At 40.6% G+C, this 14,303-nt stretch overlaps 1 protein-coding gene across 1 annotated transcript; it reads left to right on the top strand.

Annotated features, from left to right (window-relative positions):
• Positions 1-287: 287 nt before the first annotated feature.
• Positions 288-12,662, top strand: LOC115578992 (chitin synthase chs-2-like). The gene is made up of 22 exons (XM_030412424.1): positions 288-315; positions 1,577-1,712; positions 2,001-2,189; positions 2,269-3,148; positions 3,575-3,758; positions 3,907-3,996; positions 5,544-5,705; positions 6,185-6,359; positions 6,492-6,593; positions 6,765-6,906; positions 7,025-7,225; positions 7,911-8,026; positions 8,570-8,738; positions 8,931-9,110; positions 9,200-9,478; positions 9,556-9,736; positions 9,829-9,863; positions 9,951-10,015; positions 11,043-11,153; positions 11,243-11,457; positions 11,557-11,650; positions 11,815-12,662. Exons 1-22 carry the CDS (start codon positions 290-292, stop codon positions 11,932-11,934), a joined length of 3,852 nt encoding a protein of 1,283 aa, XP_030268284.1. The 5' UTR covers positions 288-289; the 3' UTR covers positions 11,935-12,662.
• The last annotated feature ends 1,641 nt before the right edge of the window (positions 12,663-14,303 follow it).

Here is a 14,303-nt window from a genome sequence, read left to right on the forward strand (position 1 = left end):
TACTCTATTACTTTTACTGGAGTAAAGAAGTTGAATTGGTACTTCTACTTTTATCAAATAACTGATAATTGTAAGATGTTTAAATTCCTTGGTTAAAACTATATTTTCTTATTACCTATCATAACAGTTATGCACTGCAAATTTTACCTAAATGACATTCATGTACTGGAACATTCACCTGTTCTGAGCAGTGTGGGCGGTAACGAGTGTGCGAAGGTGTGACTCATGCAGGTGTGCTTTTAAAACAGATGTTGACCCAGAAGGCATCCACTCATTAGCAGCGACAACCATGGAGGAGAGTAGAGACCTGCCCAAGTGAGTAGACACCGAACATATTTTCATTTTTCACAGAAGTTCATTTACAGCTAGTTCATTTACAGCTATTTAAACATTTGTAATTTTTGTTATGTAATTTGATATTTTTCTGCAGTTACAAGTAAACAAGGTTCATTATGCACCTGTAGATGAAGTTGAAATAATATTTCATAACTGTGGAAAATCTGTCTTTATATCTGCTTATAACTGTGTTTAAATTAAAACATATTAATACAACAACGTTAGGAAAAATGATTACCTGAACAGATGTTTTTTCTCCAGATTCCCACATATCTAATTGAACTAAAACTGCGTTTCTTGCTGTACACGAACTTGTGGTGTAAATGTGCGTTTAGCTGAGCTGACACCAGGCAAGATTGATGGCAGAAAGGACGACACCTTGTTGTGTTGGCTCAGTGTGAAAACACGGATCTTGTGTATTATTTTAGAGCGCTGTGAATAATTGATGACATACTGGAAATATACGCATAAAGAAAACTGGAGCATCCTTTCGTGTGTTTTTTTTTTCTCTGAATCTGTTAAAGATATTCTGATTCAGATCAATTCTTAAAAACGTTCTGTTGTTTGAACTGTTGCGCTCATGAGGTGAAACAGCAGATGTTGTTCCAGCGGTTTTAAACCCTGCACTGCAGGAGGGATCTGTCATAAAAATATCTTTTAATCTTGTACACTCCTGCAGTTTAGCTTCAGAGAACATGTTTGAAATGGCAGAACATACAGTCACCTGTGTGTAATGGTCTCTGCGTCAGGACACTTTGTTTCATGTCATCCTCAAAGCTGGTCAGTCTCATGCATCTGAAACGGATCTTTATAAAAGTACCAACAGATTATCTTAGTGTCTGATGTTGCTGTAAATTATTCTCCACTCTTATTGTTGTGACATTTATAATTAATCCAACATTAATAATCCTACCAGACTGTCCTAATACTTGTCTTTGCCCACTCGGTCATTAAATCCACATAACTGATGATTATTTATCAGAAACTCGTAAAAATAGTACGAAACCTGAAAACATATTATGCATAAAAATTGCTCAGATTTAGTTAAGGATATTGGTTTATTTTAGTGTTTCACTTGACTGTTATCTGTGTTAATCTTAATTTTTATTCTTTGTTTTGTGAAATAATGCAAAACATTTTATTTGACTTTTATTGGATATCCATGGATGCAAAATCAACATCATGCTTCCAGAGTATCTACCTGTAACATCATTTATCATGTCAATGTATCTGTATGAAGGAGGCCGTGGGACACCTGTCAGGAAGTCCCGATCATTGAAGATGAACAGACGCCATGGAAAATGATCAAACTTCTAAGGTTTATCACTCTGTGTGCCATCGGTACGATAGTGTTCGGACTGGCTCTCTGCAGCAAGGTTTGCTATTTTCTTATATATATATAAATATATTATATATATATAATACGACTACAGCTAGAAATATTAGAGAACTGACCCTTGATATTTGTGATTTCTTTTCAAAGTGTGTGCTTCTTAGACAGAAATGGGTTACTTTCTTTGTTTAGGAGATTCTTGCACCCAGATATCATGGTTCATACCTGTTATCACTCCTCGAGTCTAATTTGCTTTGCTGTTATTGCTAAACACAGGAGGATTACATGAAGTTACCTGACATACAGTCACTTTTCACTTTTCTTTTTTCAGACTTCATTCCTCCTCCTCATCACCTTGTCCAATGAAGGCACAAAGACAATCCCAGATGAGCAGAAACCTGTTGTTCTGCTGTGTATAGGCTGCTCTCTCATCACTTCCAGCGTCCTCATTTTACTCAAAAGCGTATGGAAGGCGTGTTACAAATCATCTAAGCTGCCAAGAAAAACGACAGCTGCAATGGTAAGACAAGAGACAACACTTCTTAGTTTATCTCATCTTTGACTGTCTGGTTGAATTCCCTCCTGCTTCTCCTCTCCAGGTTCTGTTCTTTGAGTTCCTGGTGTCTCTGGGTGCGGCGATTCTCACCATCGTAGCAATGCCGCACTTGGACATCGTGACCAACGTGACGATACTGAACAGCGTAGCCGTCCTCTCCGCGATCCTACAGGTGGTCGCTCAGTGCACCGCCAAAGAACGGAACCGCTTCCTGCTGCCATCCATCACCGCCTTCATCCTCATTGTGCTCGGTTACGTCCTGTTCCTTGTCTTATACATTATGAAAGATCCTTCTGATACCAAGATGGCCATCTGGGTGGGTCTGGCTGTTGGTGGGTCCTTCCTGGTGTCTTTCAACTGGTGGGAGAGCTACTTCAGACTGATCGGCACAGACAGCAGCTCGGACTTCCTCAAGGAGCTGCACAGCGACATGACAAAGTGCCAGAACATCCTGCACATCCTCTCCAGCCTGCTCAGGATCGCTGTGACCGCCTGTGTCCTCGGAGCCTACATCCCTCTTGGCCAAATGGACTGGGACATAGTGAGGTCCATCCCAACACGCCAGACAAGAATTATTGCCATCATCATCGGGGTCCAGCTCATCTCCTCTGCTCTCTGCCACTGGTTTGCATTGGCAGCCTGTAAGATGCACGCACTGAGGCGATGCTTCATCCTGCCTCTGTACCTGGCCTCTCTGGCCGTCATGGTTCTGCTCGTCGTCCCCGTAATCATTCACTATCAAGACAACAGAACGAGTCTGAATGGCACTCAAAACATCAGCTTCACAGACTACTGCAATGTAGTTGTGGATGGAAGAAACATCAGCTTGAACGGCAGTGTGTTCCCACATCTGGTACTGGATGTGACACACACTCTGTGCTTCCTGGACATGTCCAAGATAATGGACATTGGCCTTCTGACAGGTAATAAAGCACCAACACTCTAAACATGCTCCACATTATTACTACTATGAGCAGTTCACCTTTCTTATTAGATTTTTTTATTTAGAATACTTGTTTCAGTCGAGTATCAGGTACAGATAACTTAATTTGTTAACGTATCAGTATCATCTGAGTAAAATGTCTCAATATTTGTACTCCTAAAGCTCAATTTTGAGGCCTCTCTGTAAATAGTTTTCTAATAAATATAAATTATAGCAACTTTTGATCAACCCATATCAGTTTCAGGCTTAGATTAACACCAATCAGTTAGTCCCGCCCATTTTTTGTGAAAGTACCTCCCACTTTTGTTTAAAATCTGTAGTAGGTTGAACAGATACAGTTAATGGTGTACCTTGCAGTATCCAGAGTCAGAATCATCATCTAACGTGTTTGTTGATCTTCCCTCAGGTTCGGCAGTGTCTTGGTGGCTTGGCCTTGTGTTGGCCACCCTCCATCTGTGGTACCTCAATTTGTATCGTATCCAGAGAACCCAAGACCTGTTCATCAGGAGGCTCTATGAAGGAGCCTTCATCGAGCAGTCTCTACTACTCAACACCCGCTTCGACATCCAGACCAAACACAAGACGAAGAAGTAAGTGTTGTGTGTCCTCGAAAGAAGAAGTTAAAGCCACATTGTGCTTGAACTTAAATCTCAAGGCTGTTAGAGTGACACTTTCTCTTCTCCAAACACAACTATTTTAAAAGTTTTCTCAAATTTGCAAAATCTTGTCAAATTTTAGGCAAGATAACAAGACAATGCTGTATCTGTGCGCGACCATGTGGCACGAGACCTACGATGAGATGTTGAACATCATCATCTCAATATTCAGGTGAGTCACATGGAATCTTTTGTGATATTTCAGTCCTCTAACTCTCTGTTCACTTTAATGCATCATCAACCAAAAGGAAACCGGCATGCAATATATTATCCTCGGTGCCGTATTCCATTTTCGCCCCCATACCCCTAGTTTTCGGAAATGTAAATAGACTTTACAATAGGCCTGTCACAATAATCAATAAATCAATTAATGGTACGATAAAATAAAAATAAGCCCGATAATTTTGCCGGCCCCGATAATTTTCATTTGCATTCTTGTTTATTTTCCTCATGTCTCTCACGTGAACCCTCTTGTCAGTCACTCTGTCTTGTGTGGGGAGGCTGGGCCCTGCCCCTAGCATAAGAGCCCCATGGGGAGTAGCAAGCCAGAAGTAAAGTTAGTTGAGATTTGATGGAATAAAAACAAAGATGGAATTGGTTTCAAAGCTGAACATGACAGCTGCAGTGTGGGAGCACTTCGGGTTCGAACCGAATGACCGTGGTGAACCAAGATACTATGTCACATTTGTTGTAAAACTGTAGCAACTAAAAGCAGCAATTCAACAAACATGCATCTGCACCTCAAGCATAATCATCCGATGCAGTTTTCCAAGCTGGCAAGAAAAACTACTACCAAAGCTACAGCGGGACCGTCTCCGTCTTCCCAACAGTCCACAATCCGGGGGCATTTAGTCACCAAACAAAATACAAACAGGACAGTGCAAAATGGTGCGCACTCACAGACAGTGTAGTTCAATACATCGCAAAAGAGATGAAGCCCTTTAATACTGCTGAAAAGCTGGCATTTCGACAAATGCTGCAAATATTTGAAAGCCAGTACAAATTGCCTGGTAGAGCATACGTGTCATAAACAGCAATTCCACAACTGTACAGCGTGAAAGACAACATACTTAAGGGTCAGGGTTATTGTCTTTGGTTGTGTCTAATTTAAGTGCAATTTTTTCTAAAAGAGACTGAGAGGCCTTTTTATTTATCTTTTCTGGTTGTTTGCTTATTTATTTTGGATATTTAAGATTTCTTCTTCACATTCCAATTCCAATGTTAAATATTCTTTAGAAATAAAAGTTTATTGATCTTTGAAAGGGTGTACTTGCATTATTATGCCATTATCATTATATTGGTTGAAAAATGGTCTCAAAACAACAATATTATCGTTTTTCGCAATAATTTCTGGGACAATTTATTGTCCAGCAAAATTTGTTATCCTGACAGGCCTACTGCATAATCAGATTCGTTCATTTATGTTTTGTGAATGAGGCCCAATAACTTCAAAATCTCCTTGCATGACCAACATTTAGTGTAAACCAAGTGAATAGCCGCTACATTACTATCTTCATCATATCCCAGCTGCTGGACCATCTCAAGACAGTTATTGTCCTTGACACTGTTGTTGAGGTCATTGTTGCGGTGTTTGTCATATAGTATAAGATGCTGAAAGACTAAATTGAAAAGGTTTTCTCACATTTTCACAATGGACTCTTAACTACCACAAAATGTTCTTTATCCGAGTGAATCTTTATGTTTCTCTGAACTCTGCAGATTGGACAAGTACAGACCAAAGATAGACCCAAATTTCAACGATATGACCTTCGAAGCCCACATCTTCTTCGACGATGCATTCCAAGGTGTTGAGAGAACTCAGGGGCGTCACCTCAACAAATATGCGGAGAACCTGGTGGAAGTCTTCACAGAAGTTTATGGGTAAGTTTACAGAAGGTCAAGGTTGATTACTTAACTTTAGTTTTCCTCTGTACATTTGGACACAAACACCTGTACTTTCTACTTTAGTTTGAATGCATTTGAGGGGAATTATGGATTATTTCTATTTAGCGTCTTTGCAAGGCGGCTTCCCAACAGCTCAAGACTGATTGCAACCAGATGTAGCAAGATGAAACATGATAAAAGACGTAACAAGAAGGAAACAGAGAGGAAGACTGGAATGGGTAGAAAAAGCGTGTTAGTGTCCCCTACAGCCCTCTGCCTGGATTTTCTTTATTTCTCACCAACCCAAAAATTTTGATAATTGACATTCTGGGAATTAATCTGAACAATCAACCATCTTTGTGATCCGTTCAGCCAAAAAAATTCTACTGATTCTGCCTTTAAGTTTATAGTCTTTGAAACAGTTTTTAAGAAAGTTCAATTAACAATCAAATTGTTCTCTCATGTTCTGTCATCAGCATCTTCACAAACATAAATGAGAAGTTCTTCAAAAAGCACCAGCAGATCCCAGATCAGACGGTGGTGAGGACACCTTACGGAGGACGTCTTGTGATCACCATGCCTCACGGGAACAATATCGTGGTTCACTTCAAGGACAAGGAGCTCATCCGCCACAAGAAGAGATGGTCTCAGGTAGCAAAATTATAAATTAGAGCTCAGAGGACACATTTAGAGTTTACTTCATGATTAGGGATCATTTCAAACTCAACAAACGAATCATGACAAGTTTTAGATTTATATTATTTTTTATTTTTTGTCTTCTAGATCATGTACCTATTCTATCTTCTTGGCTGGAAACTCATGACCAAGTATTACCAACGATTGCAGAATAAAGAAGATGAGCAGAAGCTGAAAGAAGAGCTCAAGGTTAGATTGGGTTAACATGCAACACTTTGGCAATTTCTATTTTTTGAGTTTTGCAAACTTTACCTGACTTTCCAACGACATGGCCGTGAGCAGATGATGACTGATTTTTTGTACTTGGAACTGTTGTTAAACTTTGATGTTAAACAATGGAAACCGTGCCTGTTCCTTCAGAGAGAGAAGCAAAACACCTACCTGCTGGCTTTAGATGGAGACACAGACTTCCAGCCGGCTGCTGTGATGCTGCTCATCGATCGTCTGAAAATGTACCCTCGCGTTGGGGCAGCATGTGGCAGGATTCACCCCACTGGATCAGGTGGGCACATTGTACAAGCTGGAAAGCCAACACTTACATTTACATTTACAGTGACTAGCATCAGGCCGATAATTGTGTTTAGGTTTACAATAGCTCTACGTTGTGGTTTGCGCTACAGGTCCTGCAGTGTGGTTCCAGAAGTTTGAGTATGCTGTCAGTCACTGGCTGCAGAAGACAGCGGAGCACGTGTTTGGCTGCGTGCTGTGCAGCCCCGGCTGCTTCAGTCTGTTCAGAGCAGAGGCGCTGATGGACGACAACGTGATGAAGAGGTACTCCACCAAGTCCACGGAGGCAAGCCACTACATCCAGTACGACCAAGGTAATCGGTGCTGTTCGATTGGACCTCCTCTTTCTCTAAAAAAAGAAGGAAGGGTCATTACTTTTGTGAATCTTGCTTTGGTGCCAGATTGTGGTAAAAGTTGTTTTGAAGTCAATGGCAGAAAAACAAACTTAACCCCAACATTTACATGTGATATGGCTTCTGATGTTTTCGTTTGATAATGCAAATACTGACCTACCTCGCCACATGCCTCGCCACATGCTGGTATATGTGATCAAAAGTCAGATTAAATGACTAGCACGGTATTTGGCAGTGGTATTCTAGTTTTATAAGTAGATGGCCTATTGTTCAGAGGAGAAAAATGAATGATGTTTTGGTTTTGTTATGCAAAATCTGACCTACCCTGGAAACATCTCACAACATGCTGGTATTTGTGATAAAAGTTAAGATAACGTGAAAGGCATGGCACTTGGAAAGATTGATTGGCTGGTTTCCTCTGTTAGGACTTACTGGAGGCATTTCTTCAACAGAAGTCATAGGACATAGATATGTTGGGTTTTAGTGTGTTTCTCCCATTGATTTCAATACAACTGGCCCCACCATCTGGTCCCAAAGATAAATTCTGTGATGTAATGACCCTTCTGTCTTTATTAAGTTCCTTGTTTCTCACTCAGTCGTGGTGATAGCTTTCACAATCAGTCTATCCATCTTCCATTCTCTGCAGGTGAGGATCGCTGGCTGTGCACTCTGCTGATGAAGCAGGGCTGGAGGGTGGAGTACAACGCAGCATCGGATGCTTACACCAATGCACCCGAGGACTTCAAGGAACTCTACAACCAGGTGAGTGTTGCAGCTGATCAGAACATTCCCGCAAAGGTTTGACAAGCAGATATATTTCTGTGAGTTAGAACCGATGTGATCCTATATCGTTATATGCAGATTATGCCAACATAATTCACTCATCTGATATCAGACTGACCCACTGATCCATATTCCACTCTATTTATATGAATCATAAAAAACTTGCATTTTAGAGATATAATATACAACATTTCCGCATTCTCATGCCTAAAATTGACTGAAGTTATGGTTTGTATTTTGCTGATTTTTGTACTTGGATTATGCCAAAGGTTTTGCAACTATGTTCAGACCCAGAACATTTCCTGTAAGTTACCTCAGGGATGTTTAATTTGGTGGCCTTTCTTAGTAACTTCCAGCAAACAGCCTCTTCAGATATTGGAATCAGATCAGAACTGAAGAAAAGCAGATTGGCGCACCTCTTATAATTCTTCCAAAATTCAGAGTCTACATATCAGTGTCTGTGTATGCTGATCTCATTGCTTACAAGTTGTCAGATTCACAAAGATTATTTCACATCTCCAGCGTCGACGATGGGGACCCTCCACAATGGCAAATGTGGTGGATCTGCTAGGCTCTGCAAACATAATTTCTAGGAAGAACCCATCCCTGTCCAAACCCTTCATGTTCTACCAGCTGTTTAACATGACGTCGGCAATCCTGGCCCCTGCCACCATCTGCCTTCTGATTGCAGGTTGGTATTATGTGTTTGAGGGATGTACAACCTTTGGGGACCTTTGAGATCAACTTGACTTGAACCTGACATGATCATCACATGACACCTCATCATTGTTTCATTTCTATGTATATGAATGCAAAAATATAAAAGGAAGAAGACAGTTAACTCCTGTCTGTGTGGGTGTGCCTCCTCTACTGTGCTCTCCAGGTAGTTTTACCTTCATCTTCAAGATTGATGGCACCCCTGCCCTGGTCCTGGCTGTGATTCCTCCTGCCATCTACTTGGGTCTTTCTTTCAAACTCAAGGCAGACACTCAGATCCAAATTGCAGCTGTCATGAGTATCATATACGCATTCCTCATGTTGGTGGTGACCATGTCCATTATCGGTAAGTTATATTCAAACAAGTATAATTTAATGCAGACTTTCAAGTTGCTTTAAATTCTAAAAAATCTCCATATTTCCATATTTCTTCAGGTGCAATGGCGAAGGACAAAACTATCCTGACACCCAGCAGCCTTTTCGTCGTCATCATGGCCATCATTTACATCATAACTGCATTATTGCATCCTCAGGAAATCCAGCTGGTGTTCCATGGCTTTCTCTACATCCTCTGCATTCCTAGCGCCTACCTCCTGCTCACCATCTACTCCATGGTGAACATGAACAACGTATCCTGGGGCACTCGGGAGACGAAACCTGCTGCTGGAGCCAGCAAGTCTGAAGCCACCAAGCCAAAAACAACCGCCCAGAAAGGTAGACACCAGTTGAATGTAATTATTACTAATTATTGTTTGTGACGACTTCACTAAATCTGATCTCCACCTTCGCAGCTAAAAGCACCTTCAACCGGCTCTTCTCGTGGTTCAAGTGCTGCAAGAAATCCAGCCCCGAATCTGGAGAAAGACAGGTCATTGTCAGCCAAGAAGACATGGACCCAGAGTCCGCACAGCCTGAACTCCTGCCCCAAAACACTATTGTGGAGGACATAGGGATCCAGGAGGAACCACAGAGGTGAGATCTGACGTTGGAACACCCACTGAATAGAAAGTGTCAATAATACAAAGTGTGACATGATACTAAAAATGTATCTGATTGGGTTTCAGACAAATGGAGCCTGACCTCAACCTAAATGTCCAATGTAAGTCCAAACAATTTTGAAAAAAAATGTCACACGCTTGCTAATTTTATGTTATTTAATGCCCTCCTGTCTTGCTCCTTTTCCCAGGTTGGGTCACAAAACTCCAGAATGTGTCCAGTGATATGCAACTACAGGAAGAGTCACTCGACATGGTGTGTATGTCTCAAATTATCAGATTTGAGATTATTATCCATCGATCAATACAGCAGAGACGCTGCCCTTTTTTCTCTCCATGCGGTTATCTTCATTTTCATAACCTGCCTACCAACATGCAACTAAGCCACTAAATGACATCATTGAAGGCGATGTTTCAGATTACAAGCAGCTTCCTCTGGAGCCATGAAGGCTTTATAATACTTTCTTTTTCAAATATGCTGTGGTAAACCCCCAAGTTGGTTGAATCACCCTTTGATATGACATTGAGGCACTGTTCTCCTTGCTGTAGCTATCTTGTAATTAGCTGTAGTTAGCATGTAGCTCAGACCATAACATGAGTCATCGCATGCGTCAGGGCTCCACGACCTCCACATTAACACAGCTGGACACTGACCTGGGACTGAACACAGCATCTGAGACTGACTGATGACAGTTTGGAGACAGGGGACAAAGTACAGAGGCGATTTACAGGGAGGGAAATGAGAGACAGACAGAACGAGAGAGTGGGACGTTGATCCAAAATAGTTTTCACTTTTTTTAACCAGAAGTGACTGTGTGAAGACGGAAAACCAAAACTGTCCTGACTGATTTAATTTTGTTCATGTCAAGTTACAATGACTGAATTTATTTTACAAAGACATGACAAGGCAGTTGAACTCATCTTACTTCAGTAAAAGACAGAAACATGAATTCAGAAGGAAAATTAGGTGTAAAATATCTTGTTTCCTGACATTTAATGAGTTTCTTTTGTTTACTTATGGACTAGTGAACTCATTGCTTGAATATGTTTACCAGCTGAAACTACGACAACAATCATACTATGTCCTTATGAGGTACAAATTTGAATGAGGAAACAGACAGCTATTTAGCACGCTAACTTCAGTATAAACAGGACAGAGACATCTTTAATGTGATGTTTTAACTCAAATTCCGGTCACATCTTACATATTGCTCCTGTAAACCGCTTCAACATAGTGCATTCACAATATAATTAATTGAAAGGGTCTCTGTGTTCCTCTGTAGATGGAGAAGGACTTCTGGAAAGAACTTCAGGCTAAGTACCTGCAGCCTCTGGTCGACGACAAAGACAAACAAAAGAAGATGGCTGACGACCTGCGAGAGCTGAGAAACAAGGTGTGTGTGGAGCTGAACTATAGCTCACATCTAACAGGAAACAATGGCACAGTTCATTTTATTAATCTCGTCTTTCTTATCACGCGCAGATAAACTTTGCTTTCTTCATCATGAACACGCTGTGGCTGGTGGCAACATTCACCCTCCAGTTCCTCGATGCCACTGTCTCCATCACGATCCCCGTTTTGGACCTTGCGCTCATGGACACAGGACGAGACGTAGAGATCGATCCCATCGGCTTCATGTTCATTCTGGGGTTCGCTTTGTCGGTGCTGCTTCAGTTCTTTGGCATGCTGTACCACAGGTGACCACTCACATCAAATTACTTCTTGATTTGAATGATGTTCACGTATCTGTCAGCCTTTCTAAAACGATCCGACTCTCTTGTTCTGTCTTCATCTAGAGTCTTAACTCTGATACATTATGTTGCCTTCCTGGACACGGAGCCCAGAGAGCAAAAACCTGAAAGAGAAGAACTATACAAGGCGGGAAAAGAGGTATTTACACTTTACTGCTACATGTTTCAACTATCGCTGTCCCTTCTTTTATTGCACCACTTTATTGCGCTACTGTGGTTAGACGAGAAGAATCAGTTCAGTCACCTTTTGCTCCAGGTGTGGTGGTATTCATGTGCACTGATGATCCTTCAATCTCCACCCAGGTTGACTCTGCGTCTCAAGCTAACACCAACTCCACCTACCAGGAAGAGTCTGAAGCTGAAGACAGTGATTTTGATGATATGCTGTACACAAGAGGATACGATGGGGGTACGAGTGTGTGAACACAGACTTTCTGCCCAAGGGACACATTTAAGCACTCCCACTTTAGCAAAATATCCACTGTATGTGAGATTTTGATCGGAACTTTATCATTTACTTTTAGATTTTAGATAAGTTATTTATATTCATCTTGCAGTGAAACAGTTGCAAAGTGACAAACTGGATGTATTGTGATGAATTTTGACAGAACAAGTGAGTCAGTGATGTGTTGTGTTTGTGCAAATGACGGACCTGCACATCATCAGTAAATTTACCACTGTCTGTTCAATCGATGAAGGCATGCTGTAAATATTTAATTTTTGAGTTTGCTGCGTCTGTCCGTCGGGAAAGACATCAGGTGAAGTCTTAAATCGGGGAAATTATGAAGTGCAATATCACTAGTCATCCTTATCAAGTATATTTACATCTGCGCCGTGTTTAAAACATTTACAAAGCCAGTGCTTACTTATAATGTTTTTTCTAGACTATGATTAAATGACAAGAAAACACATGTTGGTATATTTGTTTTGCACTTATGTTTTACTGAAGGGTAATGAATAAGCTGCTGGGGACATGATGTGCATCAGAGGAGGCACGTCAGTCAATAAACTGTAACAAGCATCTGATTTCTGAAATTTGAAAATGAAATTTAACTGATGTAAGTATTTGTTTCCTTGCTGTTATTTTAACTTCTACAACTGTGTGTCTTATATTGTGCTCTTGTTTTCTCAACAAAACACCTTGTGAAAAAGCATTCTTTAAAAATAAAATATCGCTGTTAACTCCTGCACAAAGAATACTGTGACTGTGGATGAAATGTGGGAAGTAGAGTACAAATACCTCATTATGGTACTTAGCCAGGTTTTTCTGGTTTATGTACGGGAATATTTGTTTTTCTGACAACATTTGAACACAAATATTTGAACTTTCTCCTCCTTGCATTTTTTAAAAGAGACTGTTTATTTTAGTTTGAATGCAATTGAGGGGAATTATTGATTATTTTTTGTTGCATCATTGCACACGACCTTCCCAACAGTGTCTGTCATGCACAAGGTGTAGCAAGAAGAAATTACATAAAAGACTGGAATGGGGAGAAGCCCTCTGCTTGGATTATCTTATTTTCTGACTCTGTTGCTGCTCACGACGTTTAGCCCATTTGTGTTTATCTGCCCCAAAACAGCTTACTTTATTGCACACTTGCCATAAACTAATGTTAGCAACCGATGGCAAACATGGAGGTTGTGTATTCTCAGTGAGTTCAGCAGTCCACTCAACATAGACTTGAGTTGTCTCTTTTCTTTTTCCCCCTCTCCTCTCTGTAGCGTTATGTCTATGAAGTAAAGTACATTTCACCTCCAGCTCCAGTCAGCAATCAACATCACTGAACATAAGAAAACAGAGGTCAGCTCTGCGGATCATTGATTCAGTCAGGTTAAAAAACAGGAGTGAAGATTAATCTGCTCTCTAATCCCTAAAATGCTGTACATTTAATGCTTCAGAAAGCTCCACTACAGACTCAAAAACAACACAAGCTTTTACAGCTATATACTTGATCTTTGTTAAATAATCAGATGTTTTACTCAGTGAAGTCATACCTGTGTACATACTTGGTTATGTATCACAAGCCTCACTTCCAGAAACAGTAGATAAAATGTTCCGTATTTGTGATAAAAGGTCAGATTAAATGTTGTGCTAATGTACTTGGTGGGACGTGCCACTCTACTTTTTACTAATGGAGGGGTGGATTTAAAATACAAATACAATTTACAGTATGTAAAAAAAAAAAAGCCAATTTAGAGAAATGACTATGGTAAGATTAAAAAGTGCAGCTCTCTTCATGTTTTGTAAGCATAGAAGTGATAAAATCCAGCAAAAACGTCTGTATCTCAACAATTTATTTCACCGTGTCAGTTTGATAGTTTGTCAACAGGGTTACTGTGAACAGATTCCCATGAAACAACATGTCTGTTGCTGTGGATCCAGACAAAAGGACCGGATCCAGAAATAGTTCATTGCTTTCTGTAACATTGCGAGGTCATGTTTTTTGTTTGTTTTCTTTTCACATTTTTGTTAACTTAAGCAGCATTTCTTTTTAAAGTGGCTGACTGAGAACCATTTGATGTAGATCTAAAAAACAAAAAACAAAAATCTGACCTATTTCCCCGAAACATCTCATGACCTGCTGGTATTTGTGATAAAAGGTCAGATTAAATGTTATGGTGGCGTACTTGGTGAGACACACCATCATGTTTTTAACTCAACTACGACTTCCAAAAAGCAAAAAAACATGTTTGGTAATTGTGATCACAAGCCAGATTAAGCGACAAGCACGGACGTTGCGCGTCAACGTCAGTCTGGGGGGGGGGGGGGCGGACACGGACAGACGGACAGA

The sequence above is a fragment of the Sparus aurata genome, chromosome 3 (assembly GCF_900880675.1).
Source record: "Sparus aurata chromosome 3, fSpaAur1.1, whole genome shotgun sequence".
In the NCBI taxonomy this organism is placed as follows: Eukaryota; Metazoa; Chordata; class Actinopteri; order Spariformes; family Sparidae; genus Sparus; species Sparus aurata.

Bases quoted from the DNA above. Each gene is read 5' to 3' on its own strand.
- LOC115578992 (XM_030412424.1), top strand. From the start codon at position 290: ATGGAGGAGAGTAGAGACCTGCCCAA. The intron at 10,016-11,042 runs GTGTGTATGTCT...GTTCCTCTGTAG, and splicing joins AGGAAGAGTCACTCGACATG to ATGGAGAAGGACTTCTGGAA. The intron at 11,458-11,556 runs GTGACCACTCAC...GTCTTCATCTAG, and splicing joins TTTGGCATGCTGTACCACAG to AGTCTTAACTCTGATACATT.